Genomic DNA, 27,464 nt, shown 5'->3' on the forward strand with positions numbered 1-27,464 from the left:
GAAAAAAATGTGTTGCAGCGGGGAATGTATATTTATTTTATGGTTTGTATAGATCAATCTTAGAAATAAGAATTATGAAATTAAAAGTAAATGTACAATACTTATTAACATCTTTATTATTGGTAAAATATTGCAAACGGGTTCCACTTAAAATATATACACATAACAACAATGCTTAAATATGGTAGAAAGTAGATAAGAATAGGTGTGCTCTTTAATGGGATTTGCCTCTTTGCTAACGCTTGGTAAATTTGGAAAGTTGAAATTGTTTGAAAATTAAATTAAAAACGGTAATTTTTTTTTGAAATTTAGTAACAGAATTAAAAAACTGCGTGCCGACTATATAAAATACAGAGGTATCACCAGTTCAAGAGGAAACATAGGGATTGCGCAAATGAGACAAGGATTACATAAGGTTTAGTTTGCTTCCGATAAAGGTCAACGAAGTGAGTTGCAAGGGTAGCGGCTGACATGGACCGAGTCAGTCCAGTATGACCAGATCCCTCATAATTTACGAATTTTTACTAATATAACTTCTATTAATGGATAAATCCTTTTTTTATATTTAAATTTCTGTTTTTTACTCTGATATTTTAAAAATCTCCATTCTTCAAAAGCAGTAAAATTGATGCTAATCTGAACAACGCAATGAATATGTCAACCAAACTGACTCCGCCCACGTCAACCGGTATCCTCACAACTCACTTCGTTGATCTTTGTCAGAGATATACTGGACCTTACGCGATCTTTCTCTTACTTGCACAACCCCTATGTTTCAATTTGAACTGGTGATAACTGCATAATTAGTAATAGGGTCCATCAAATTCTCGCGGAAGTATAGAATCCTTAAAGAAAATCAATCATTAAAGAGGCACAAATACAAAAAGTGCAAGTGAAAACCAATAAAAATATATAAAGTTTATAACGAACTTTTTCCTAAAAATAACTTACTATTATGTAAATTTAAGCCTAAATATTCTAGCTATAGGCATAGATAACAACAATAATAAAAAATCACACAAAATGACTAATAAGTTTTAGAAATATTGAAGAATTGTAGATAAGAAAATTCAACACAGCAAAACTTACACTACAAACAATAAATCAAGACTTAATTTGGAACATATAGGTGCAACACACAACACTGTTTAATTCAACAATAATTGACCAAATATGTATTTACTTTGAACAAACAGCAAAATAATTTTAACAAAATCAAACACGAAAAACATTTACTTAAATTTGTTTATATAATGGGTGGTATGTAGAGGGAATTGTGGATGTCACGAGGTAACTTTTTTAGCCAAAAATCTCTCTAGTCACCCTGTATATATCTTGATATTAAATTCAATATCATTTAACACAAAAGATTCAACGAACTATTAGTTTTCCTAAGTTGCGACCTCCAAGGTATTATATTGGGTTCTTCATCCGATGGGTCCGAGTCATCCAACGAGTTATTACTCAGACTCAGACTGTTGTTGATTTTGTGATATTCGTTTGAATTATTGTTGTTAATATCCTCTGGTATTTTATCGTCGTCATTTGCGTGAGAGTCATAGGGCTGCTGCTGCCTAAATTCGTGATGTAGTTTGAGTTTTGGTTCTTCAACCACTTTCGGTGTGTAAATTGTCTGTCTAGGGGAAGATTTCAGAGAATATTATGATGCGATTATTAATTGGTATTTACTCACCTAATTTTGTTCTCAGTTTCCTCCTTCTTCGCCAAGAGCTGCCGTTTCCATTGTGGGATCGATTGCAGGCGCCTTTCTTCGGCATCCCTCAACATTTGCTGTTCCATCTCTCTTTTTGCCTTTTCAGCAGCTTTTTTGGCCAGCATTTGCCTCTTCCATGCAGGAATCGCGTTGCCCGTGTTATCTCTATCAGGGATCTAGAACCAACAGTATTTAAATCAGGGAAAAATAAAAAATCAATTAAACCCTCACCTTGTCCACAAAATTGTTAGCAGTAAACTGTTTCCTAATTTCGAAAATCACCTCCTTCTCCATACTTTCCTCAGTTTTCGCTTTTTCAATTTTCATTTTCTTCAGTCCGGTTAAGTCTTTAGACATCTTCAATTCTGCAATTAGATCGGTTTTCTGGGCAGTGAATGAATCTGCAGTATTGAGGCATTGCAAAGAGACGCTTCTTGTTGGTGCTGAAAATGTCTGCGAAAGAAATATTAAATTTAGTTAGGGACTGGTTAAGGTAACTCACTTTCGAGGCAACAACTTTTTCGGTTCTCCTGAGTTGCACCGAATTTAAATCTTGTATGCTGATGGCCGACAGCGGCTGCATCTTCTTAGCCTTTTCCTGGTGCGTTAAAGTGCTTTGTTTTGACATGGCGGTTTGAGTTAAATCGCCTGTAAATTCTAAAAATATCGACACCGCAATACCATCCAATAACGCCTACCATTAAACTCTGGCAGCGGTGGTGGCGGAGGCCCAACCACTTTACAACTAGATTCAACGCTAATTTCTCTAGACTCTTCCACCACTTCTTCTGGCTCTTCTTCCCTACTTATTTTCCTTTCCCTAGGGACCAGCTCAGGTCTTTTTTCACCCCCACTTATGCTTCTGAGGTATTCAGAAGGCTTTATCAGTTTGTTGGGATCCGCAATGGGAAAACTCGGGGGCACGAAAGGGAGCACTCGCTGACGGTTGCTGGGGGTCGGTGTTATGGTGGTGGTGGTGGAATAACGTTCTTCTTCGTTAAGGCTTACGATGGTGAGATCTGAACATGATGAATTGAGGCGGCGGGCAGCTGAAATTGAGGATTTCATAAGATGTGATTCATTTAATAGAGCTTTGGAAGAGTTTCTCCCAAAATACTGTAATGAAACACTTGAGACATAAATTAAAAGAGTGGCAAAGTAGGACCTCTCCAAAACACGAGATTTTTATATCTTTAATGGTCCAACTTTCTTTAGGTACCTCCAATTTAGATCAGTTACTTTCCTTTATCACTTGAAGAAATAACAAAATAGCTTTCGCCATGTGTCAGGAATTTTTTTCCAGTTTTGTGTTTAAACAATAACTGAATTATTCGCTAAAATTTATACACGTATACGGACGAGAATTAAGCTAACGATCACGCCTTGACCGTAAACTCTCTTTGAAGACGCCTAATTAGTGCCGTTTCCATTCTATTCACACAAGACAATTCCACTGACACTGGTAATTAAAATAAAGCGAAAACGGCAAGTGGCACATGCGAAAAGCAGCTGGTGCATGTACCCTACAACATCACCAACGGTAACTAAAAGTCGGTATTTAAAAAGAATGATATTAAATACGAAAATTTTGTTATGTACGAAGAAGTTTTAACTATGTTATGAATGAAGAATTAATGAAGAATTAATGAAGAATTAATGAAGAATGAAAACAGAAACTGATGCATCTTTAAAAACAGATGTGCGCTCTTCCATCAAAAGAAAAACAATTTGGAACAAAATGTTAACATACTTTTGCATAGTTTATTTTTCCTACCATGAAACCGCATCCACAGTGTGGTGGCCATAAGAAAACAACAAAACTATTTCACATCCCCCAGTTAAACAATCGCACGTTTAACCCCCAAAACTGTGGCAATTATCAGTTTTCAGAACGGAGTACGCGAAAGTACTGTTTCTCCGCTGGTGCCACAATCTTCACGAGACCCAAAGAAAGGAGGGAGAATGTGTATGAATAGAGATGAAGAGAAAGATGAAACGAAGATGTATAATGAATATTCTTGTAATTGCACTCATGAGCGGCCACAGCACTCGTTTGGGATTCTGATCGGATGTAATTATTGACGTTAAAACGGTGCTTTTTTATAATGTTTTTATGTGTTGATACCTCGGATGAATCTAAGTAATGAGTAGTCACATCTTGTTATAAAAACGGTGGATTGAACTCTAAATGCAAATCTCATTGTTAACAGCAATAACTGGATTTCTGCGTTAAACGTATGTGAAAAAAATCCAGAACGTCTGAAGTGGGCAAATAAAACGACTGATTGCTTGAATTATTTTATAAGTATGTTAATGAGTGATTTTTCTAAGAAATTGTAATTGTGGGTCTTCTGAATACGATGTAAGACTTCAAGAATAAAAATCTTGGTATTCTAAATTCTAAATTAATTGGCCTGGAGATCTATCAGTTGGCCTAAAAATTAAATATCCACCTAATTAAACTGATTTAATTGTTTAGGCTTAGATGGTATTAATTTGGGTCACCCAGTTTGTTGCTAGTGAACTTTAAAGAAAATAGAAGCATGTCGTTTTTTCTTACTCATTCGTTGATGCTACTCAAGTGCTTTATGAAGTAGCATTACGCGATCTAATGTTCGTTCCATTGAAATTGATTGTTATTTTAAGGCATTAAAGATATTCTCAGGTAGTCCATCATGATCGCATTACCAAAAAAATTTAAATAAATTTTTGTCAAAATAAGTCTCTAAAAGGGCTCTCAGGGCTTAACGTGGCAAAGACGATTTATGTGCCTGCTGGTTATTTGAATCAACGTGATAAGCAAAATAAGAAAATATTTCACAATATGAGGTACGGAAAGCTTATCACGATGTCAAGACAATGTGAGAAGATTCTTGGCATAATGGTGGAGGCAAAAAACTGTAATTGTTATAATTTCTGAAACAACTACATATAGTTATAGTTTAATAAAAAAATGTCGCTATATATGTATCATACTTTGTACGTCTAGATATAAATGTATCAGTGTATATTATAATTATGTTTAAAGCTTTATAGCGAATCAATTGAAATAAATAAAACTTTTGCGTATTTTATTCATTTCATCTATTTTATTCCTGAAGTAACCATGTTTAATAGAGAGCTTCAGATGTCAGCTTCAAGTTTTAGCTTTGTAATTTAAGTTTAACATATTCATGTTTAATTATCCCGGATGATGAATATAACAGTTTTTGAAGTGTTGCGAGTATTGACGGATAATTATTATTAACAACTAATTATGGTATCATTATCATTAAATTGGTTACTGAAAAGTAAAATCTGTCCAAAAGAAACACATGGTTTAACAAGTGTTAAATAATGATGACATAATATGAGCAGCAGATGGAACAATAATTTTATTCCGCATATAAAAAAAACTGACAATATTCTAGTCAAAATGTACTATTAGAACGTCAATTATTGCAATTTCCAAGGCAATTTTGTACTTACCACTAAAAGAAATGTAAAATACAATTAAGAAGGAGCTCATGTGAAAAGAGACCAGAGATACCCACGTATACGGTACGCGATTTGACCTAGACAAATCTGCACACTAATAGTCAAATATTAGTCCATCAGCCATAAACAACTTAAATTATCTTATTAAAGCCATCACCTACTACTCCCTCAATTTTATTTGTAATCTAATTATCACAATTACAGGTTCTAACTTAAAAAAATAAACTTACATAAAGCCGACATACTCCTGCACATCCCCTTCACAATGTCTGAAGGTTTAAGAGTGGGTTCTTCCACTATTTCCACTATCTCAGCCCCTCTTGATTCGACGAGATGCAGATCTCCATTCTCCGATGCGTGGGGGTTATTTGGAGGAGGTGGCGGAGGAGGGGGTGGCAAGGTCTCGATTGGGGGAGGAGAAATCTGAAAAAAAGTTAAAGAAAAGCACTTTTAAGTGTATGTGACAAATTTTCTTTTCCTACCATAATAGTTTCTATTTTTAATAGCAGAAACTATATCGAGAAATTGAAACTTGCCGTTTGAAAAACGGTAGGTACTTCATGTTATTGATTTTACTGTGTAATGAAGGTCTTCGAATTCAATAAAACCACTCGATCATGTTCATGCATCGTTTAAAAAATTAGTCACAGATATGGTTTACTGATATCCACATGTAGCCAATGTTAGTATTTTGCGGCAGGGAGTAGGAAGTGAATGAGAGCGATGGGATAATTTAGGCAGATACAAAAATACATGGGTTGTTGGTTTTCCTTATTAATGACAAACATTGGGAGGTGTTGGTCTATTTTAACCTGAAGAGATGGGTAATTGAAATCTTCTCATAAATATAAGAAGGCCAAGGTAATGAGCGTACTTTTATTGATCTTTCAAGAATCCCCTCTTGTTATAAACTTCCATGTACTTAATTGTTTAGCTTGCCTGGACACACTTACATGGTTTACCAATTTGCCCTTCTCATGGTTTCCATTCACCTTCTTATCCGAGAACACCCTCTCCATCTTCTGAGGCTTAGGCAGGAACTCATTGGATTTGTATATCCCATTTTTCTCTTTCTGAATCCCATTAGGAGTGACTTTAACTATGACATTGCATCCGGAATTTGAGGAACTAATTGAGCCTGATCTACTGTGTGAGCCTACAAGTAAATCATTTTTTTTCCAGTTATTTCAGAAAAATTGATTTGGAGTAACTGACCAGAGTCTCTGGACCTTGAGCGGCCATTTACGTTAGTTTTGTCTTGTTTTCTCGCTTCTTCTCTCACCAAGTAAATGTCTTCGTAGTCGTTTTCTTGGTCGTTTGACCTGACTGAAGATAAATCCGACGAGGAGAGGTTTTCGTCTGAGCCCGCTCCTGAGGAGGAGGAGTGCACTTCCACTTTGACTGAAAAGAAAAAAGAGCCACCATTTATCATTTGAAAAGAAACTAACTTACAATCACCATGCGACACTTCCCTCATCACCAACCAGAAGTAAGTGTCCATAATCACTTTACTAGCCATGATATTTAATGAAAGTTAAAACAGAACTTTGATGATATTTTTTGGGTGCGTTTTGACTCGAAAGATAACCACTGCAACGCGTCCAACAACTGAACGATGAGCAATCATCAGAGTTACGAAAACACACTTTTCACCCCTCTGTTGTTCAACATTATTGGCTTAAACAAAAACTTAAGCAGAATTCTTTCAAAATTATAGCGTGCTTGAAATAATGGTTCTAGTCCGGTCATTTCCTGAAGTAACACTATTCTTCCTCTTTGCCTCGAAGTTACGTATTTTTAAATTCTTTCTGGTGCAGATTGGAATGAATTAATACATATGTCTACTTCCACAAAAGCTAATGAATGGATTGCATAAGGAACTGATTAAAATTTGAGGGAAAGTATTGCTTGATGCCACTACAATTGCCGCTCCTTCTGGTTACTCGTGTGTTTCATATCTTAGAAAATATAGAGGCTGTATCGTAAGATAGTTTGTGCGATAAAGCTCATTAAGACAATTTATTCGAAGCACTTATCTCGCTATTGGTGACCTTATTACCAGTAATTGAAGTAACTTATCACCAAAAATAGTCAGAACTCACCTTTTAGCGCTGACAAAGACCTCTGATCACCATTCGACTCAAACAGCCCCTTGACGCGATTATATACCACCTCTTTACTGACTTCATTAGGGTTATGGAGGTAAAACGATTCACTCCCGATTGAACTGGTGTCTTCTGAGCAAGTGGAGGCGCTAAAAAAAGAAGCTTTTGAGGAAAACGATGAAATGGTGTAGGCACCCCTTGATAACATAAACTCAAATAATAACTGTAGTAGCACCTAATTATGATCAATTTTGTAGATTTTTTCGAAGAAATCGTATAATTAGATGTAACGCATTTGTCGATTAATTCAGAATAAAAGTCAGTCGACTAAAACTTACTTATAGAGGGCAAACTTTGGATCTTTTGGAGAAGGCAACAGGATCTGATCTTAAATTGATCCCTTAAGGCCCGTACAGAAAGATCATTTGGTTTGAGAAAATCAAATTTCCAGGCTTTAAATGTTAACGAATCTATTTTCCAGCTCATTTTTGTCTAATTGTTATTTACTTATTTTAAATTCATTAAGTCGATGAATTATTGGTTCGCTAGAATGGTAAACCAAAGTAGGAAATTCAGGGTCTTTCACTTGAAAAAATCGTCTTTTCGATTTTCGAGTGGAAGACCATTTTCACGCGTATTCTAGTCTTTATAACCGTTCAAAGATCTCGAAAACTGAAATAAATTGGTAATAAAGTGTACTTCGCAAATTGTTCCTTTAGAATCAAGAAATCTAGAAACATTTAGTAATTAGAGGATTTTATTCGAAAAAATCGTATTTCCGTATAACCGTGTTTCGTTCAATGTAACGCTAAATTTATTCTTATCTCCATAGGGAATTCTCAGGGACTTTAATTAAAGCTTATCATACACCATACTTTAGACATTTCTGGCTCAATTTGAGACTTCAATTCTCATACTGACGCTGTTGGATGATTCATAGTTATCCCTAAGTTTTAGGTTGATACCGACCTGTGTCGGTGATTCGCCATCGGATTGATATAAAGTCCGTTTTCAGGAGCATGAGCAGGTTCCAAACTTCTCCCATTTAAGGGTGGATGCAAGTAAAACGGTTCCAACGGATTCTGCGAATTTTTGGAATTCCTAGCAGCAGTTACAGTTTGCTTGGGCATGCAAGTTGAGCAATCCGAGCCGGAACTATTGCCCTATTAAATAAAACAGTTTAAACAAGTCATAACCATTAAATGAACATAGCAAATTGTTGCTATAGCACGGAAAAACTAGTTTTTCCATAGGAGAACATGGTTGAACGCACTAAATGGTTGCAACGAGCGATTTTTAGTATCTTTCCTTAGGGAAAATAATAACTTTTATCGGTCTACTATTATGATCTTAATGTTTGATTTAAGCATTACTTTCAGTGGGTTATTTGATAGGTATTTGCTAATTAGCCAAGAAATTGGGAAACATATGATTAATCTGACGCAAGTTAATTTGGCAGTGAAAGAAAATGAAGTTTGCCGCTATTAACATCGAGAAGTTATCTCTATTGATTAATAATTAGAGATTTCTCTTTGGAGAAATTTGATGAAATACAATCTCACCCGCTTCAAATGGTCAGTTTTTCTTGTAGTACAAGCGCAGACTTTTCCATTGCTGGACCGCTCAGAGTCGTTGTAGTCGGGGGTGGTGCCGTGTTGTACCAGGACGTTCAGACACTAAAATTATTTCAATTTATTACCAAATACATTGTGAAAATCATGAACTCTACCTCAACTTGCTGATTCTCCGCAGCATCATTAATGGGACTCTTCCCATACTTGTCCAAACTCAGTTTTGCTCCGTGTTTCAGCAACCAACGAACGGTGTCCAGGTGCCCCCTGGAGGCTGCAAAATGAAGGGGTGTAGCCCCATCTCCATCTCTTAAGTTAGGATCAACTCCCTGCTCTTGGATCTACAAAAAATTTCCATCAAATTTCACAGGTGTTGCCGAAAAGAAGATATTACTTACCATCCACTTAACGCAGTTGAGACATCCCATTTGACTGGCGGCATGTATGGGGGCCATTCCGTCTTTCGCACGGACGTAGAGGGAGCCCCCTGCTTCGAGAACGAGGAATTTGAGGACATCCAGGTGGCCTTCTTGAGCAGCCAAGTAAACCGGGGTGACGTCATTGTCCATCTGTGTGTTAGCACTGCAAATAAAAACAATACTGGTGTAAATTCACAGAATTGATAGTTACTTAAGTTGAGTAATTTTCAGGAGTTCATGATAGGGACGTCGGTTTAAATAGTAAATGTAAGAAGGAAAGGGAATTGACGAATATCTTGATTTTCATCAGGTCATACAGTATAGATAGGCAGGAGAAGGCTATGAAGTGTCGATGAAGTTCAAAAACATATTAACGATGGTTTTCTTAGTTTTAGCTGAGCAAAATTTAAAAGTTTTCATTGGGTTTTTTGTTTTCAAAGTCTCTTTGAAACAGCCCGAGATAACTTCATGAGCGAATGATTATAGACCGATAAAGGCAAGGAATTTGAAATTTTGTGATGTTCTTTTTCGTTAATTGTTCTAACCTTGGATCATTTCAACGTAAAAACTGAAAAAATGCGGTGTCTTCTTGAATTTATATTAAAAAAATTGGGATTTCTTCACGAACGAATTTATAAGAAATTATTTTTCTTCATCTTTCTCATTTTAAATATCATTGGATTTCTTTATGGCTTGAAAGTAAATAACTGTTGAAATTTTTGAATTTTTGACTAAATCCAATAGCTTTGCACAAAATTTTCCAGTAAGTACTTCAGTAAAGCGGGCCAAAGATAATCGTAACTTGCGTAATGAGAGATGCTGGGTGTTTAAAATATGTAAATTAGATTTCACAGTGTTTTCAAATTAAATTTTTCTTTAAATTTTCGTCCAGTTCAAGGAAAACTGATACTGAGAGCAGAGTGTTGTAAATAGCATACAAAAAATTGATTCTCCTCTCCTCAGTAACGCAACGCAAGAATGCAATTGTGGGAAAGTAACGCATTATGCACTAGTTAGGTACTTTAAGTAGGCACTTCTGTGAAATTTTCAAATTCATAATTTTCTACGTTTACCTAATTTGCGGTTCAGGTATTATATGTATGGGTGTGAAATTTTCTCGGTAGTAGCCATTCGAATTTTTCCGAACCATTTATAGACATTGTTACAGAAGTGGCATCAGTTTTTAGTTAAACTCATTAAAACCGTAAACTTTTAGTACAGGAAGCGATAAAATCCATCTCCAATCTCCGCCTATAATAAATTTTTAGAGAAAGTGAACGTATTATTTAATTCAATTCGCCTAGTCACTAAATAAGGAAATGAGTCCCGTAATTAGCACATACCTTAAAACCGCAAAACTCACAGAGCACTTAAGCGAATGTTGAAACGTTAAAAAAGTCGTTTTTCGGCAGTAATCGCTCTGATGCACTTCAAGCTTAATTGTTATTGTTAGAAAAAAATTAATAAATTTATCGTTATCGTTGGCATCTGGGAGTTTTCGGACGTGGCAAATAAGGTAGTGCGCTCGGTTTTTTTTTTTATAACTAATAGGGAGCGCCAATTGAAACCGTCTCAGCTAGTTAAAAAAGCAATAATTTTTTTCTACGCATCTCCATTAATAAGAAATATTATTCTATTTAATATCATAGATAAAAAAAAAGTTATACCTGTTGGTAGCCTCAAAACTTTACCGGTTTTGAAATATTTGCTAGTTTAATGCCTCATGCCTCCACGTTCCTATGTATGTAATCTCGAATACCGCCGAAAGCTGGCGAAATTAAACGAATTGAGTAGGCGTTTGTTTTGTTTACGTGGGCGCCATATTTAAACTCAATGTCGATATTTCAGTGACAGAGTATTAACTTGAAATGGGTTTAAATTGAAGTTTTTCTGTGTTATGCATACGTACATTATGCCGTTTTCAAATGCAGAGGTGCTATTTATGGTATGTTACTACACTCAGACAAACTTCAGTGGGCGAAAAGCTAATTGCAGATATTTTGAAACTGATCCAAATAGAAGGCAACCGAACCGCAAATTATTTAAAAGTATTTATTACTCGCAGACTGAAAAATTGTTATCTAGAATATACAGTCAAACGGGGTAATAAGTGGCAAAAAAAAATCGACATGTGGTTCACATCAAGAAACTTTTTATTTGCGTCACAAAATGTATCGATTGAGAGTCGCGTTACGTAAAATGGCAAATCACATATATTTAATATGCTAAAAAAGAATAAAGATATATTTGAACGTTCAAATGTAAATCAATTATTTGTACGGTTGCCGCTAAATTTGTCGTCGTTTTGGTTTAATTTGATAATTTAAACCGTCGTACTCTTTGAATATAAACTTAAGCGATAAAAATGTATTCTTTTGAGAACTAAAATGGTGCTCCCGATTATTTACTATCAGTGTCGTTGTTATTATTGTTGGTGCAATGCCCAAGTTTTGAAATGAAGTTGTTATCCAAGAAGTGACTTTTTTCGTAATACAGTAAAGTGGGATAATAAGCAATACATTTGATTTTAATTGGAAAAATTGTGTTTTCATTGTTGGGAGTGCATCGAAAAAGAATGAAACTTTTTGATATGATAATAACTATAATGATACTTTTTCACAGCTTCGCTTAGCGTCAGGTGTTTTTGTGTGATCGTTTTGACCGCTCTTTGAAGACTTGCTAAATTGATTGTGGCTCTACCCCATTCGTCAGTGATTTTTTTGTATGTTCGCACTGTCTGAACAAAACGAGTAATTATTTGTCGCTTTGAAATTGCGCCCAAACCAAAGAATTGATAACTGCATATCCTCGCCCGTGTACTTGTTGTTTGTTGCCTCATTTTTTGCGTAAAAATGACTTTTGCCACTCTTCAGATTCCTACCGTTGCAATTGTTACGCGATCTTCTTCGCATGAGTTTTGTCAAATTCGTGGATAAATGGGCAACAACGTACTGGAACTCATCGATTTTTCACAGCCCTATAACTTACCTCCACGATTAAAGTTTTCTAAACGATGATTTTGCCAACAAAATGCGTTCCTACATTTTCACATTTAAACAGGAAATTACCCGCCATAAAATGCTAATTAACAGCGCATAAATTAGCCAGTGTCGCCATTTTTCCAAAACTCTCTCGGTTTTAAAATTCGAACAACCTTTAAGCCCATAAAAAATGTCCAAACAAAACTTAAAAATTTGTTGCTTATTGCCCCTCGGTGCCTTATTACCCCGTTTGACTGTACTACTTTGACCATTAATATATATTTTCTAAATAATCGATTGTGGTAATTACCAATAATACAAAACCGATCTTTAAATTACCCAGGTGCTATTTGCTGTTCATCTCTAAACAGTTATGTAGGTCTACTGACTTATTTATATTGTACGAGCTACTAAAGCTGATTTTGGGCAATTTATATAAAAAAATATTCTAATTTGCAGAAAGTCGTAGCGCATGTATCGTTATTACATTTACTAACACAACAAACGCCTCGAAAGCGGTCAAGTTTTGAGGATACTAACAGGTATACGTTTTCTTTTATCTAAAACGTTAAACAAAATAATATTTTTTATTAATAATAGTACTAAAGATGTGTGAAAAAAATTTAGAACCCCTTTATATAGTCATGGCGGTTTCAAGTAGCGCCACCTATTAGCTATAATAAAACCGACAGCACCAGCTTGTTTTCCAGGTTCGAAGCCCCCGTGCACCAAATTTCAATACCATCGGTCACAAGACTGTGAAGATACGAAATAAAATCAAAAATAAAATTAAGATATTAACACCCTGTATCTTTGTTAATATTAACTTTCGGAATAAAACAATTGAGATGGATCTTGATATTTTGATGGCAGGAACCTGCCGCTGATCTTCGTCTCGTCATGTTTGGGACGTCCTGTGCTAAATTATCGAGCTTGGGTGTAGAAGTTATCACCTTTATTATTTGCGCAGTTTCTCAACACTTCAATGCATTAATGATTTTAATTAAAGAGCTAAAACCACTTTAGGCAAGTTCGCCGATTGATTTTCTTGAGTTACGCAATTTCCTATACATGAGTCAGAGCGCATTTTGAAATTTATCACAGCGCGTTAGCAATTTTATCTCACACATGCATTTGCATGTGATGTAGTAATTTTTTTTTTAAGTTCACACCGTTTTCACCAACAATAATATTATTTCATTAGTCGATATGCGCATATGTAGAAAACTATTGAATAATGTATTGTTCGTCAGGTCCTCATGAGCACAATTTTTTAAGAGAAAGCGCAAGTGGTCGCACACGACATGTGAATACAGCATAAGGTTCTTGGAGATTTGGTTTTGGTGAAATTCCGAAATCAGAAAGTAGAACTAGATTAGGACGTAATGGCTAATTTGTACATATGTGTGTTCTATAGGTATCTAATTATTTACGAGCCGTGTGTTATTGCGCATTACTCCGCCTTGCACCAATAATCCTCCCCGGAGATCTATGGAGATTGTTTCAGAGAAATTCTCTAACGCAATTTTTTAACAACATATCGAGCAAAATGGTATGTAATTAATCATGCAATTAAAGATGGTATTTCCCTTTTTGTTTCAAAACTTTACACAATTATTAATAAAATCATAAAAACTTTTCTGACCTTAATTGCGCAACTATTCCAATTAACACAATCTCCTGTTAAAATTCTCATTAGAACGTTTATGTAATAAGTTACCAGAAATGCAAATTTCAGAGATAAGTAAGTAACTGCGGCTGTCGCTACATGCATACGCACTATGCACACAATTATTAAAAATTTTTCGATGATTATCGCTGCCCATCTAGCTGATCTGCTACAGCGGTTTCAATAAGAACACAACAAACGTTTTATCTGGGGCGCTGTACAGCACGAGATCTGCATCTAATCTTCTATTATTAATTATGTTTTAATTAGCACCGAGTGGAACGCATAAAAATTCCGTATAAACTCTTATTAGATCGAAAAGTCGATTTGAGCGATTCCAATCTGTTCCAATAAGGCGGTGGTGAGGAAAATATTTGCTCGTGCATATCGAAGACTCCAAGAAGCACTGATAATTAGGGTATGATAACTGTACTATTTCTTATTCCAGTCGAAACCACCAAAAACTCTTTTTCGTTGGGTATATTCCGACCTCATGACATTACAAATCGTAAATTATTGCCAAACCAGATTTTCCGACCGTTTACTGCAATAATACAAATCATCCAATTTTTGCTAAGTTTCCAATAAAGACATTGAGAATGGCAGAACCACTTTCAGTGCGCAATCAGCGCAACATTTATCTCTCATTTCTCAAGTTAAAAATTGCAATTATTCCAAAAGCGACCAATATGCAGCCAACAAGAACATAAATTTAAGTGAAGGGTCCAATTGGACATAATGCGCACTTTCAGTGAGTGGAATATTCGCATTATATGAATAAATTTTTCAAAATTGTTTTAAATTATGTATTAACAGCGATTATATAATTTCACTTTCCGTGGGTGGAGTGACTGGGAATAAGGAGTTAAATGGGGCTTAGAAGTGGGTTACTAAGTGTGGGAATTTTGGCTGTCCACTTCCGGCAAATCGCCCTGTTTAGTGAAGAATTGGAATGTCTTTGAATGTACGTAAAATTTTGAATTCCTACATTCGAACATATCCGAGGCGACCGAATGTTTAAATTTTTTTTAAATATATGACTCAATTTACACGAAAACTAAATATTTTATAAAATTCCTGTCTGGATGCCAAATGGAAAAATCACAGAAACATTTTTTCCTCATTGTTGCCATGAAGAATTCTACATGTTTTTAATGTATCATAGATCAAAAAGCATTATAGAAGTGATTTTATTAATATTGGTATTTCTCGGAAACTTAGAAAACTAGCTGATGGACATGACGATTTTTATAAGTAAATTGATCTTAATGAGTAGTAAAATCAGAAAACAAAATGAAGAAAACATACATTCAACACCAATAAAAAAAGGGTAATAATTTATGAAAAAATCTCACAATCTACAGAGTGTTCTATGGGAAAAAGTAAACCTTTGTTTTTTTTAACTTGTAAAAAAATCGTTTTCCAAGACTGAAAACGTAACTTGACAGCTTAAGTTATTTCAGGTCTAATAAAAACGGCAATAGGAAAGTTTAACCAGGAAAACGTATTAAGGACGTTTTTCTTATGATCCGTAATCGCTGTATTGAATAATGATATTTAGAGGGTGACCCGTAAAAAAGCCCGAGTTTCCAGGATTTAAAGAGAATCGCGTCGGAAATACAATCCCGGGATCCCAATCCAGATAAACCCGGTCCCCCGACCCTCATTTTACTACCGCGAATCCCGATATTTTAAACGTGGTAGTAACGTTGCGCCTAAATTTATATTCATCAAGTTAAGAATAATTTTGTAACGTAAAGATCTGCCTTAATAATTATTGCCGATAATTATTGAATTTATAGCAAAATCTAAAAAAAAATCCGTTCTTTCTGTATCACTTACAAACCGAATCATGTCTAGACCACAGAACCAACATTTCCCAGCGAACCTTGCATAAGCCCAGAACCACAAAAAAGTTACATAGACCTCGAATAATATCTAATCTAAACAAGACAACAATATAACAGTATCGAGTTGTATTAGAGCCGATTCGTATAAGTTTTTTGCATTCTTGAGCGTGAATAGTCGCATGTCTGGAGGTGATGAGGTAGCTTATTAAAGCAAAGAACCGGGACATTCTTCTGGTGTACAACATTCCTGTAGTCTCCAGGGAACCATCTTTATTCGAGACATAAATAGATACCGCCGAAGAAAGATATGTGTCCAGTATGTGAGGAATCTAACTAATCACTTGAGTGATTAGTTCTAGTTTACGCGCTTTTATTGCTTGAACATAAAGTTCAATGTTTTTCCTTCCAGAGTGTTAAAAATAATAACAGATTTTCTTTTTTTTGCGCGGCACATGCGGCCGTAATAAATTGTTTCGCATTTTCGGTCCATAACACCTGTTTTCACAAAAAAAAAAGTCTAAATTCCTAGATTTACTAATGTTTCTGCCCATTACTAGCGTGGAGATTAAAAAGCGTTTACCACCATAGGAAAGCATAATTTCATTTACAAATATTTTTACCTGACTTTCGCTATCTTGCCCCTTTCCCCACCTTTCTTCCTCCTTTTAATCAAATTCTTCATCCTCTTCAATTTCCTGCACCAACCGACTCAAAATCCGGAACCGCACTGACACCCTTTCCTTTCAAGTTATTGTTTTTCAATGACTTTACTCGCATTAATTAGTATATGATACAGGACTTTAGGATAAAAATGGGTAGACAACCTTGGTTATGGTTCATTTATCTGGTCGCGTAAGAAAGCACCGTGTGTGAGCCTATCGATAGATGGAAAGTATTCTAATACTGAATCAGTCAGAGAATAATAATCACAGCTATTATTGTTATGAAACTATTTTAAAATAAATATTTAAAAATAATTTCATGTTTTTCATTTGTATATATGCGTATCTATTAAATTATCAGCGTTTTTGAGTCGATTTAGTGATGTTCACTTACTAAATCGTGAGATCGCTATTAGAGTCTAATAATTGTTTTTTTTTATTTGAGTACCTCAAAAAGTTTAAAATATCAAAATATTGAATAAATCTCATTTTTCGACCATTCAAAACTTTTCGCAAATAAAAATCTCTAGTTCGAACGTAATTTTTGTGCCATCGGCAACCATGTTACGGGCCGGTTGTGTCACGTTAAGCATCTGTCAGCCAATCGTATTCCGCGAAAGGTGACAGAAGTCATGTTCAAAGTTACCATTTATTTAGAGTAGTTAATGGGACACGGGTATGACGGTTTATAAGTTAGAATATTACTCATCGCTCCGTAGTGGTGGCGATCTTGTGGTCAAAAACTGAAAGATGTTGTTAACCAGATAACTATCCAAAAATCATATGAAGAACGCCCTGCATGGTGCCAACTCGAACAGAGCAAGCAAAAGAAGAAAGTAAACTAAACATCGGAGACAGAAAAAATTGATTTTTTTGTGTTTATGTGTTAATACGAAACAGTAACAAAATAATGCACTGCAAGAACGAAACAACCGAAAACCCGGCTAAAAAATTATAGACATACGAGAACATTAAAATTAAAACGATAAAGTCAAAGAAGGATTAGAATTAAGTTGAAAGAGCTATAATCAGTTAAAGTCTGAGAGAAAGATATTTGCTCAAATAAAAATAAATAAATATGAAGGGGGATGTTTGAGGATCGAAGACAACACAGAAACCATTTAGTAGGGGAAAACACACATTCATCCAAAACTTTAAAGTTCTTAGAATCTCAAAAACATCCTCCATTTGTAGAGGTAGAATCATATATTATTTTTCCTTGTTGCTTATATTAATGTAGGTGCAGAAGTACCTCAGACGACAAGAATTGGTCCGAAACCTCCTTTTCCTGGGCAAACTCGCCATCACTTCCATCTGCAAAACGGAAGACGGACCTCGATGTCCCTTTTCGGTCACTAATCACTCCGCGAAAACTTTTCCCATCGCCGAAAATTACAAGTCGCGAAGTGCCTCCGTTAATTGGCAAAGAGGAACAAATGGAACACGATAATTCAATTGTTTATCACGCGAATCGAGAATTGTTTTTGCATCAGGTACCACTCGCAACAACTTGAGTAGCCAGGTTACCGTACGGTACCACGGTTGGTGAGGTTCTTGTCTTACCATAGACGCAACAGTCTACCTTCTTCTTTTTTTGGTTGCCGCTCAGGTGGAGGAGGTGTGATTAACTGGTGAGATGGGAGTGATCAGTGAGGTGTGAAGAGGTCGCCTTTTTTTGGTAATTTATTTGGTCCTCATACGGACGTTTATGGCAGATCTGATAATTATTAATATGCACCAACAAGGTATATCTTACATGCTATTTTGCCACTCTATTCCACATAATTCATCTAAACAGACTAGCAAGTGGATTTATGAAATTAAACGCCACCGTATACTTTTTTAATTGGCTGGTAACCCAGTTTCGAGGCAGGTACTGTTATAAATTATCGCCTAATTCCTTGGTACTACTGGTTATTGTGAATTTAGTCAAAAGTGTTGGTACTTAAAGCGAGAATTTAAATGAGAGCGTAATTATGGGCTGGAAGGTCCGTGGCTGGTATCGCCGGCTGCAGAGCTGTAACTCTGTGTATCATTAGTTGAGTAAACTTTACGATGAAATAGCTCAGATTTGAAATATGAATAAATAAATTTATCTCCGTTTTCACGATTTTATATATTTTTAAAATTTCAACCATACTCCTTTAACATACGTCATAAGTTTTCCCTTAAAGTGCGTTTATCCCTTCAATTTGCTTTTCTCAAATTCTTCAATTTTGAAACCAACTTCTTCAATTTAACAGTGACTTTCTAGTCATATTTACGACTTCGAACCGAACGTCTTCCTTCGGAGCGGGCTTACCTCTGCTTAAATTTTCCATTCTGACCACGCTTTCTTCACACATTTTGTGAAGAACTGGATGGTCTCGTTAATAAAAATCATGTCAGCCCAATGTTTAATATATGTTTATTACAGATGTTAGTATGCTTGTTAGGCAGCCTCCTATTGTTCTATGCTCACTTCGCTTACAAAAAGGAACAGGCTTCAGTTTTATTGCGTTGACGTCCATTAAAAAGCAGGTGCAATTAGTAAGTTTATCTACATTTATAATCGGTAAAAGTTCGTCTGATGTCTGTGTGTGTATGTAATAAAACAAGAAATCCTTTTATGTTTAGATTTGTTACGCGCGCGTTCGAAGGTTTGACTAACAGAAACCAGAATTGCTAGACACATCGGGTAACATAAATAATTAATCATAATTCTCACAAACTCGAATGAAAGTGACGAAACTAAAATCATTGAGTAGCAATACAATAAATTCGAAATTAGTTACTCAGGGAAAAACAAAAGACAAAGCATTCGGAAGTATCATAAGTCACAGTGGTTGGAATGCTAGTAAGGAAAGGAACCGCATCTGCTATAGAATTGGCATAAAAACTAAAAACCTTCTCAAGTGATAGCAAGAAACGCTGACAAAACCGAACGAAATTAAGTGAACAAAAGTTGAGGAAGTTTAATTTAAATTAAGAGTTAATATACAGAGTGTTTCCTAAATGTTAGGAAAAAATTTAAGGGGCTATTCTCTGAGTAATTAAAAAAAAGTTTTGCCCTTTGGCGATTTTCGGAAAATGCTTTGTTCCCTAGACACAAAGTGATAAATGTTTATTAACTAAAATTTTTCTTTTTTATTAAAATTGTTAAAATGAGCGTAGCAAGATAGTGTGAATCTTCAAAACAACACTATTAAACACGTTGAGCGTTATTTAACTTGAATACGTTTCCGGATTTGTCATTTTTAATCTTTTTTACATCCTGTATACCTATACGACTGACATGCATTTCATGTATGAATTTGCCGATGGAAATTCTTTACAAACCAGGCAATTTTACATTGAACGATTTCCGAATCGTAATGTTCACAGTCGAAAAACGTTCGAAAGAATTTATCTACGTCTTCGTGAAACAGATACATTAAAAGGACGTGTAAGTGCAGGACGACCTGTGACAGTGAGAATGGCAGAAATGGAAAAAATGTGCTAAACATAATAGAGGAAAATCCAGGTACTTCTACTTAAAAAATTGAAAAGGCTTTGAATGTTAGTAATAAGATTGTGTGAAAGTTTTGAGAGAAAATTTGTTGTACCCGTACTACTTGCAACGTGTTCAGGACCTTTTTCCTACTGATTTTTCCTTGAGGCTTGCATTTTGTCAATGGCTTTTGTACACATTTGTGAAAATTTCGCAACTACTGTCGTTCGTGTCGATTCTTTTTACCGATAAAGCAAATTTCGCGAAAAATTCAATAAGAAAATTCCACAGCAATCATGCATGTGCCAAAGAAAATCCGTACGAAGTACTAGAAGCTAATTTTCAATACCAATTGTCCTTAAACTTTTAAGTTGAAATTGTCGGTAATTGGCTAATTGGACCAATATTTCTACCAGAAAGAATTGCAGGCGCAGTTTATCATTGCTTTTTGGAACAATCGCTTCCTGGTATCCTTGAAGATGTGCCATTGGCAACCAGAAATGCAATGTGGCTATAGCACGGTGAAGCACCAGCGCATTTTAGTAGAATTGCTCGCGAATTTTTGATGGAAACATGGAGATCCCTGGATTAGTCTTGGTGGCCCTCACTTATGGCAAGCTAGATGTCCAGACTTGAACTCTCTGGAATATTTCTTATTGGGTCATTTAAAATCATCAGTTTACACTAATCAAATGGGAAACCTGGAGGATTTGAAAAATCGCGTAATGGAGTCTTGGTATTTTTGAAAGAGTTCGGTTGTCATTGAGGAGAAGATTGGAAGCTGGTGGCAGTCGTTTTGAACAATTATTGTAGCTTTTACTAAATTTCATGGCATTTTTCCTAAATTCGTCAAAGGATAAAAAATTCTGAAAATTACTCAGAGAATGGCCCCCTAAATTTTTGCCTAACATTTAGGAAACACACTGTATTTTTTCCGAAGGAATCTGTGGCTACCGCATTGGCCTCCTTAGCTCCCTGAAATGTTTAAAATGGGCAATAAAATCGATACCAAGTAGAAAGCCCTTAATAACTCAACCGACAAGCAACAAACAATCAACAACTAGAGAATAAGTATTAGATACGAAAATTACCACAAAAAACATCCAAAAAAATTTAGTATTCGACAATTCCGGGAAAAAATCATTTCAAATCTTAAAAAGGGTTGTTGTGCGACTTCGTAATGCCCCTCTGATCTCGTCAATAATATATTTCAAGTAAGGTGAGCTCATATTTTCAAAAGATTTGTGAATTAAACGTTATTTTAGACTTCGTTGAAGTTTTCAAAATAACTTGTTCAGTCTAAGTGGTGTTCATCTGCTACAACACATAACTTCTAGGCAGAGCAACAAAATAAGTTCAAATTTTCAGTACTTTAAGAGCGCATATGGCTGTTTTCTCCCGTGTAAAACCGTGGTTTACTTTAGAACTTATAAATCACCAAACATATTATTTACTAAACAAGCAAAGAAAGCAATATCAGTTCACCAAATAATGTTAGAACGAAATAAAAGAATCAAACTAATGCTAAATACACCAACCAACTGCTAATCCACAATCGTTTCTATTATCTCACTCTGGTTTATTTATTTTTGGTCCTTGTTATCGTTATGTTGTCTGGTGAATTTATTTATTCTTATAGTTACCCTGTTATCATTTTAATTTAAACTTAACTTTACCCACCTGAGCTCCGCCGAAGAATCTACCAAAAGCCGAACACAATCCAAGCATCCTCTAGCGGCGGCGTAATGCAACGCTAAAGTTGCATTCCCATTCGGCGCCCCATGGTGGGAGTCCCCCACCGGAGAAGCGCCACCTTTCTCCAGCGCGGGCATGGCTCCACAGCTGGCGACCGTGCTGCCCTCTTTTGACTCTGCTTCCCACAACAGCCAGCGCAGAACGTTCAGTCTGCCGTACCTGCAACAAATCAGGTAGGTTCAGCTATCAATCGTACGATGGTGCCACTGAAGATCTTTCTTGGGACTTCACTAGTATATCGCTCGGTCGCGCGACGGTCAGAGTCGGGGTAGTTTTATTTTATACTACCCAACAAAAATTTTGTAACAATTCGTGCAGTTATTTTACACAAAAGGTGTTTAGAACTTTTACGATCTTCAATGAGTAATCTGAGGTAACCTAAATTCTCTAATTCCTATGAGAAAAATTGCCGAAAGTAGACGGAGAGTACTAATAGACACGCAAGAACGTAATGTATCCTTATTCAGACTGCATTTTTTGCCTTTTACGATGAAACCTCATAATAATTAAGAATTACCATCACACATAGATACCTTCATCTACGACCTTAAAACTTTGATATCTTTTAGATGATAATCGCTTTTCTATTGCAGAAACCGGCAATGATGAAACAAACATTATGAGCAATGACCTACATGTTAACGGCGACATGGCTAACACTACATATTTTATGCTATTACTGTGTATTATCATGGTATTATTGTTAGTTTAAAAATGATATACCTTGATAGTTGGTTAATGCTTGACTATTCAAGCATTAATCAGACCCTCCTCATCAAGAATCTGAATAAAATTAATTCGTAGCGATTTAGGCAAACTAATGAGGCGAGACTTTGGAGTTTTTTCATCGGGATGTGAAGAAAAATTTTAATGCCAGGGAAAATGGGAGAAACATCATACTAATATCATCAAACTCATAGAGTTCAAAAAAAAATTAACAAAACGTATCTGTTTTGCTGTATTCTCTATTTTTTTAAGCGCATTCCTTCTCTGAAGTGTTTCGACTTTGGACTTGCTTTTTACTCGTATCTGTACCTACCTCATTTTGTGTTATCTTAGTTGTCCCTTCCTACGTCTTTCAGTAATCCGTCTAATCCCGATTTTATTCATTTTCCCTTTATTTTCTATCCAGTGTTGATAACTTACTAAACAATCCTTCCAGAAGCTCTCGCAGCAAAAGCAGTACATAAGAAATCTTTTAGTTGGTAAAATTCTATGGACAAACAACATTGATCAACGAGAAAGTAATGATTTAAAATTTTCATAAGAGTTTGAGTCCACAGTTTCCTATTTTTCCCTCGAATTGTCAAGACTATTAACGGACTTGAAAAAACAAACAGTGAAAAACTAAAACGCTGAAAATGCTTTTAAAGCGTTTTGAATGAAATCGAAGCTTTCGAAGCTTCTTCAATTTGGTGCTTGTTTCGGTGAAATCAAAGCTTTTGCTAAATCGACACTGTGAAGAGGTGAGGAAATAGAACAACTGCACGAGTCGAAAGAGGTCCTGATAAGCATAGATTTCGATGTTTACGAGATACTCGTTTACTTTTCCTTTACTTTAATTAACAACAATTTATGTCTTAGCGAATGCATTGAATTGATCCTTTGAGTAAAGCAATTAGATTATAGAAATTACATTTTTAATGTCTATTTGGCTCAATGAGTAGAAAGTAAAACTTTAACGACACGGACGAAATTGTCGGCGTTGATTTCTGACCGTCAGCTGGTGTTTATGACCATAATTTTAACTTGTTGGTACTTTAGCAATAATCACTTTCTCTCTTGATTTCGTCTGTAGGTAACATAAATCAAACGTTTTTTTGAATCAGACGGGAAAGCTAACAAAACCACGAAATTCAAAATTTCTTCGACGTCGACAGATTTTATTTGAGGGCCGACTCGAATCGCTCTTTTTATCTTCTCAAAAAATTGCTTTTTTACGAATTTTCCTTTGTCGGCGTAAATCGGCACCTTAAAGGAAGACGTAATAGACGGATAATGAAGTTGAAACTACCGTTTCGGACAGCTATAAATCTAGTAGTTAATATGGCGGAACTTGAATTAAACGAAAAAAACGTGAAGTCTGGTAGTACCATCTTAAACGGTATAGTTAATCACTGAACTGGCCAAATGGGTAATAATGAAGCACATGAGCCGACATGTGGTACCCGCATTGGGAAACTTTTAAGGAAGTTAAAGAAGAAATTCGTTTTGCTCTTAGCGTGGTGGCTTGGGCGATTTTATCGTCAGAACCTCGTTATTTAACACGAAACGAATTTTTTTATTTGCGGAATTAATGCCTCGTCCAAATTCCCTTACATCAAATATGAACTATTTTCAACATAGATGTGTACGCTTTTTTTAATGAAATCATTGCAATTTCTCTCGGTTAGTTGGCTACGGTACATTTACACTGTTAAATATCCGTTACGTCTAATTAAAATGCGCAATATCAATTAGGAGATAGCAATATCGAAATGTAAATTGTCCTGACAGGAACACCCGTTACTTATGAGTTGGAACATCGATTAGTACTAATGCTGTTTATTCATGGAAACCCGTGTATTTGGAGAGCCATTTAAAAATTCCCTGCTTCGTGTGCGGCAGCACTACTATTAGAGGTGGCACTCGTTGTCTGGGGTCAGTTTGCACTAGACTGGTCAGTCTTCATTGACCACTAAATCGGGCGATGGTTCAAGTTCACTGAACGACCTTACGCCGAGCATAGTCGCCAGCAGAAGGCTGCTGGTGCCGCTCAAATGCCTCAGTCGTTTCAGGAATCATGTCGAGGTACTGAAGGAGGTGGTTCCAAACACCAAAAATGCGGCGAGTTTTTAACGCATGACTTTTTCCTCGTTTTCTCTTCCCTTTTCTTCCAGAAATTTTCATTTCTCACGAAACACTCTCACGGTTTGCCTTCCTCGGATCGGTTTGCTACCTTCATTACATTCTTCAGACGTTTGATCTTCTTGATATCGTTTAATTATTCTTTATTTCTCGCCCGTCTCGTGAATATTTCTTATCTTCCAGTTGTCCTCGTGGTGTCAGTTAAAATGCGACCAAAACACACAATTCTTCTCCTAACTAACGTCCTGTAAGTTAAGTCCGTCAAGGGGCTTAAAATAATGAATTAATACCAAAAATTCGATTTTTTTATGTAGTTTTACTTTGTCCTGTAACAATTGGAGTAATAAAGTAATTCGTTCTATTCTACGAATATTGATGTTGGTGACTAACTCCCCACGTAGTACTATAGGTGGATTGTGTACCTTCTTTGTTCTTTTCATTTGCATTTTTTTTTCCGAAATATTTCTTCGAATGCTCTCTACGGAGTGCCCCCCCCACAGTAGGAGAGGAGGCAGGACGTGGACCGATTAGAGCAATATTGCAGCTGAGAGAAATATAAAGGGGAGAATCGGCGCCAAAGAAGGCGAAAACCGATCCATCTGTAGGAAAGGTGATGGCGTCAGTTTTTTAGGGTGCAATTTTTGTTGTCTCTCTCTCCCTAAAAGACCAACAATAAACAAGGAATATTACACGCATTTATTGCAGCGTTTGAGCGAAGACATGAAGAAAAAGCCACCGCATTTGGCGAAAAAGAAAGTCTTGTTTCATCAAGACGACTCGCCACTCCGCACTTCCGTCATCGCAATGGTCAAAATCAATCAACTTGGTTTCGAACATTTTTCCTCATATCTCCTATTCACCAGATTTGGCCACCTCAGATTATTTTCTATTTTCAAACTTGAAAAAATGGTTTGGCAGAAATAGATTTGCTAATAATGAACACGTAGAGTTCGAGGTTAGTGCCTATTTTGAACCATTCAATGCTTCTTACCACAGAAAACAATGACGTAATATTTTACAGTTTTTTTCCTTAAAGCGTTAGGTCGGGTACTTCTGGGACTATGCTCGTATGAAAAATTGACGAGATGAAATGTTTTCAAGATGGCGGCCGTGTTTCCGGTCTAACCGGAAATGCCATCTCCCATTGCCTTATCGTCCACCGCAGGTGTGAGCGAACCGTCGGAAAAAAATCAGTTGATCCGCGACTTTAAAACTCAGAAAACCTTTTAGAACACCCATCCATTTTGCTTCGCCATTTTCGGATCTTTCCGAACCCCGCAAGCATCCGTATCATATTTATACAGGTGTTTGTTCTGGGATATCTCCATTTTTTTTCTAGCACGAACCTTAAACAACCTCAATCAACCTAGACTAGCTCAATATTAATGATCTGATTGAATGAACACATAGCGGGGAAATTCCGACTCCTAGTCTGGAATACAATTCCAATGAGGATGGAGTCCTCGTCGCCTTGAGGCTTGAGGTCGTTCATCTAAATTTAAGGTTTTGCTAAACGCAAAATATGTGTTAAACCATTTCCATCAGATAACGAGATTCTAACATGAACAGAAGCAGTCTCACTTCCGCTAGTCACCGACCGGAACAGTGGGTTACATACACATCATAATTTTAGGCCATCATGAGCACAACTCTACTAAATCGGAACCACGTTCTTTTTAATTAAAAATTTTACCTCTGAAACGCATTTCGAAATAGATAAATTGCTGTTGATAGAATAACTTCCTTTCAAATTTTAGCAGTTACCTCATGTTCTGAATCTTGATGGACGTTCTCCCGTTCCCAATTCTCCTTTGCTCCTCGTGAGTCCTGTTGATGTTTCTGCGCATCACCTCAGCTTGCGAGCTCATCTCACTGAACTTCTCACTGATTCCATGTTTCTTTTTTTCAATGTTTTTCATTTTTTTGCCGATGCGCAAAGAGAGCATTATCCTGATGCGTACGTGACGAATAACATACTTGTCGGACTTTGATTTGTACTTCAAGGGATCATCTCTTGGGTAGGGCAATACCTGGTACCTGTTCGTTTTGAAGTTTCTGCTGGAAAGCTCGGTTTGATTTGGAGAGCTGGAAAATGAGCGATTTACAGCTACAATTTCTTTGTTTGAGTTCAAGTCCGGTTTAGATGGGTCGGAGGCGTAGACTGGGTTGTAATAAATGTAATTAAGGGAGTTGAAATTGCTTTCGTCTGAGCACTCCAAGATGGCGTCTTCGTGAATATTTGATTTCGAGTTTAGGGTGTTGAAGAGGGCAATATTCCTACCCAGAGAATTTTTCCCCGAGGTATTTCTTTGCACAGTTTGTACCGGTAAAGCTCTAGGATTTTGCGTGTTCTGAACGATCTCCTTTTTGTCTTCTGTTACCCCATAGAGTTGATTGACGGTGAATTTGCAGTTATATTTGGGAGAAGACTTCGATCCAGATATATGAAGCTGCTTCAGTCCTTTCCACATCTGCTTAATGACCCCACCCTGTTGAGCCAGCAGCCTCTCCTTGTAGATCGTGGGTAGATCCAGATCGCTATATTTCTGATGATTTTCAGTTTTGAAATTTTCTCTGTAGTTCTCAGAAATCTGATCAAAAATCTCCTTCATGTCCTCCCCGTTATTAACTAAAAGATTTTTTGTAGATTTTCCGGCCATTCTTGGCAAGTTCATTGTTTCCGCGTCTTCCTTGGAGCTGCTCTCCTGATCTGATCCTTGACTGTTCAAGTTGCTAATAATGGAGATTAGTTCCTCCACATTTGAGACTGAAGAGCTGTCGCTTATGTCTTCTTCAAGCCTCTTTTGACCTCCATCATCAGCCATCCTCCTCAAACTGAGCATGTGACTCCTATTGTGAACCCACCCTTTGGAGATAGTCCATTCCTTAAGCCAGGCAGGTTTGATGGGTCTCTTTTTCTGCTTCACCATCCGAGATACTCTAAT

At 36.3% G+C, this 27,464-nt stretch overlaps 1 protein-coding gene and 1 long non-coding RNA gene across 2 annotated transcripts; one reads left to right on the forward strand and one right to left on the reverse strand.

The window, feature by feature from the left end:
- Positions 1–86: 86 nt before the first annotated feature.
- Positions 87–27,464, reverse strand: f (forked). Its single transcript, XM_066284438.1, has 15 exons — positions 26,284–27,464; positions 21,598–21,831; positions 9,266–9,449; positions 9,026–9,208; positions 8,859–8,972; positions 8,266–8,459; positions 7,294–7,445; positions 6,407–6,592; positions 6,145–6,347; positions 5,422–5,614; positions 2,413–2,763; positions 2,217–2,362; positions 1,946–2,167; positions 1,694–1,890; positions 87–1,637 (listed from the first exon to the last, which is right to left on the reverse strand). Exons 1-15 carry the CDS (start codon positions 27,447–27,449, stop codon positions 1,358–1,360), a joined length of 4,005 nt encoding a protein of 1,334 aa, XP_066140535.1. The 5' UTR covers positions 27,450–27,464; the 3' UTR covers positions 87–1,357.
- LOC136340396 (uncharacterized) lies at positions 19,775–22,384 on the forward strand. The gene is made up of 3 exons (XR_010732293.1): positions 19,775–19,950; positions 21,603–21,845; positions 22,266–22,384. It is a non-coding gene; the product is annotated as an uncharacterized lncRNA (long non-coding RNA).

The sequence above is a fragment of the Euwallacea fornicatus genome, chromosome 7 (genome assembly GCF_040115645.1).
Source record: "Euwallacea fornicatus isolate EFF26 chromosome 7, ASM4011564v1, whole genome shotgun sequence".
NCBI classification, from domain to species: Eukaryota; Metazoa; Arthropoda; class Insecta; order Coleoptera; family Curculionidae; genus Euwallacea; species Euwallacea fornicatus.

Bases quoted from the DNA above. Each gene is read 5' to 3' on its own strand.
- f (XM_066284438.1), bottom strand. From the start codon at position 27,449: ATGGTGAAGCAGAAAAAGAGACCCATCAAACCTGCCTGGCTTAAGGAA. The intron at 2,363-2,412 runs GTAGGCGTTATT...TAGAATTTACAG, and splicing joins ACCGCTGCCAGAGTTTAATG to GCGATTTAACTCAAACCGCC. The intron at 1,638-1,693 runs GTGAGTAAATAC...ATCTTCCCCTAG, and splicing joins GAAACTGAGAACAAAATTAG to ACAGACAATTTACACACCGA.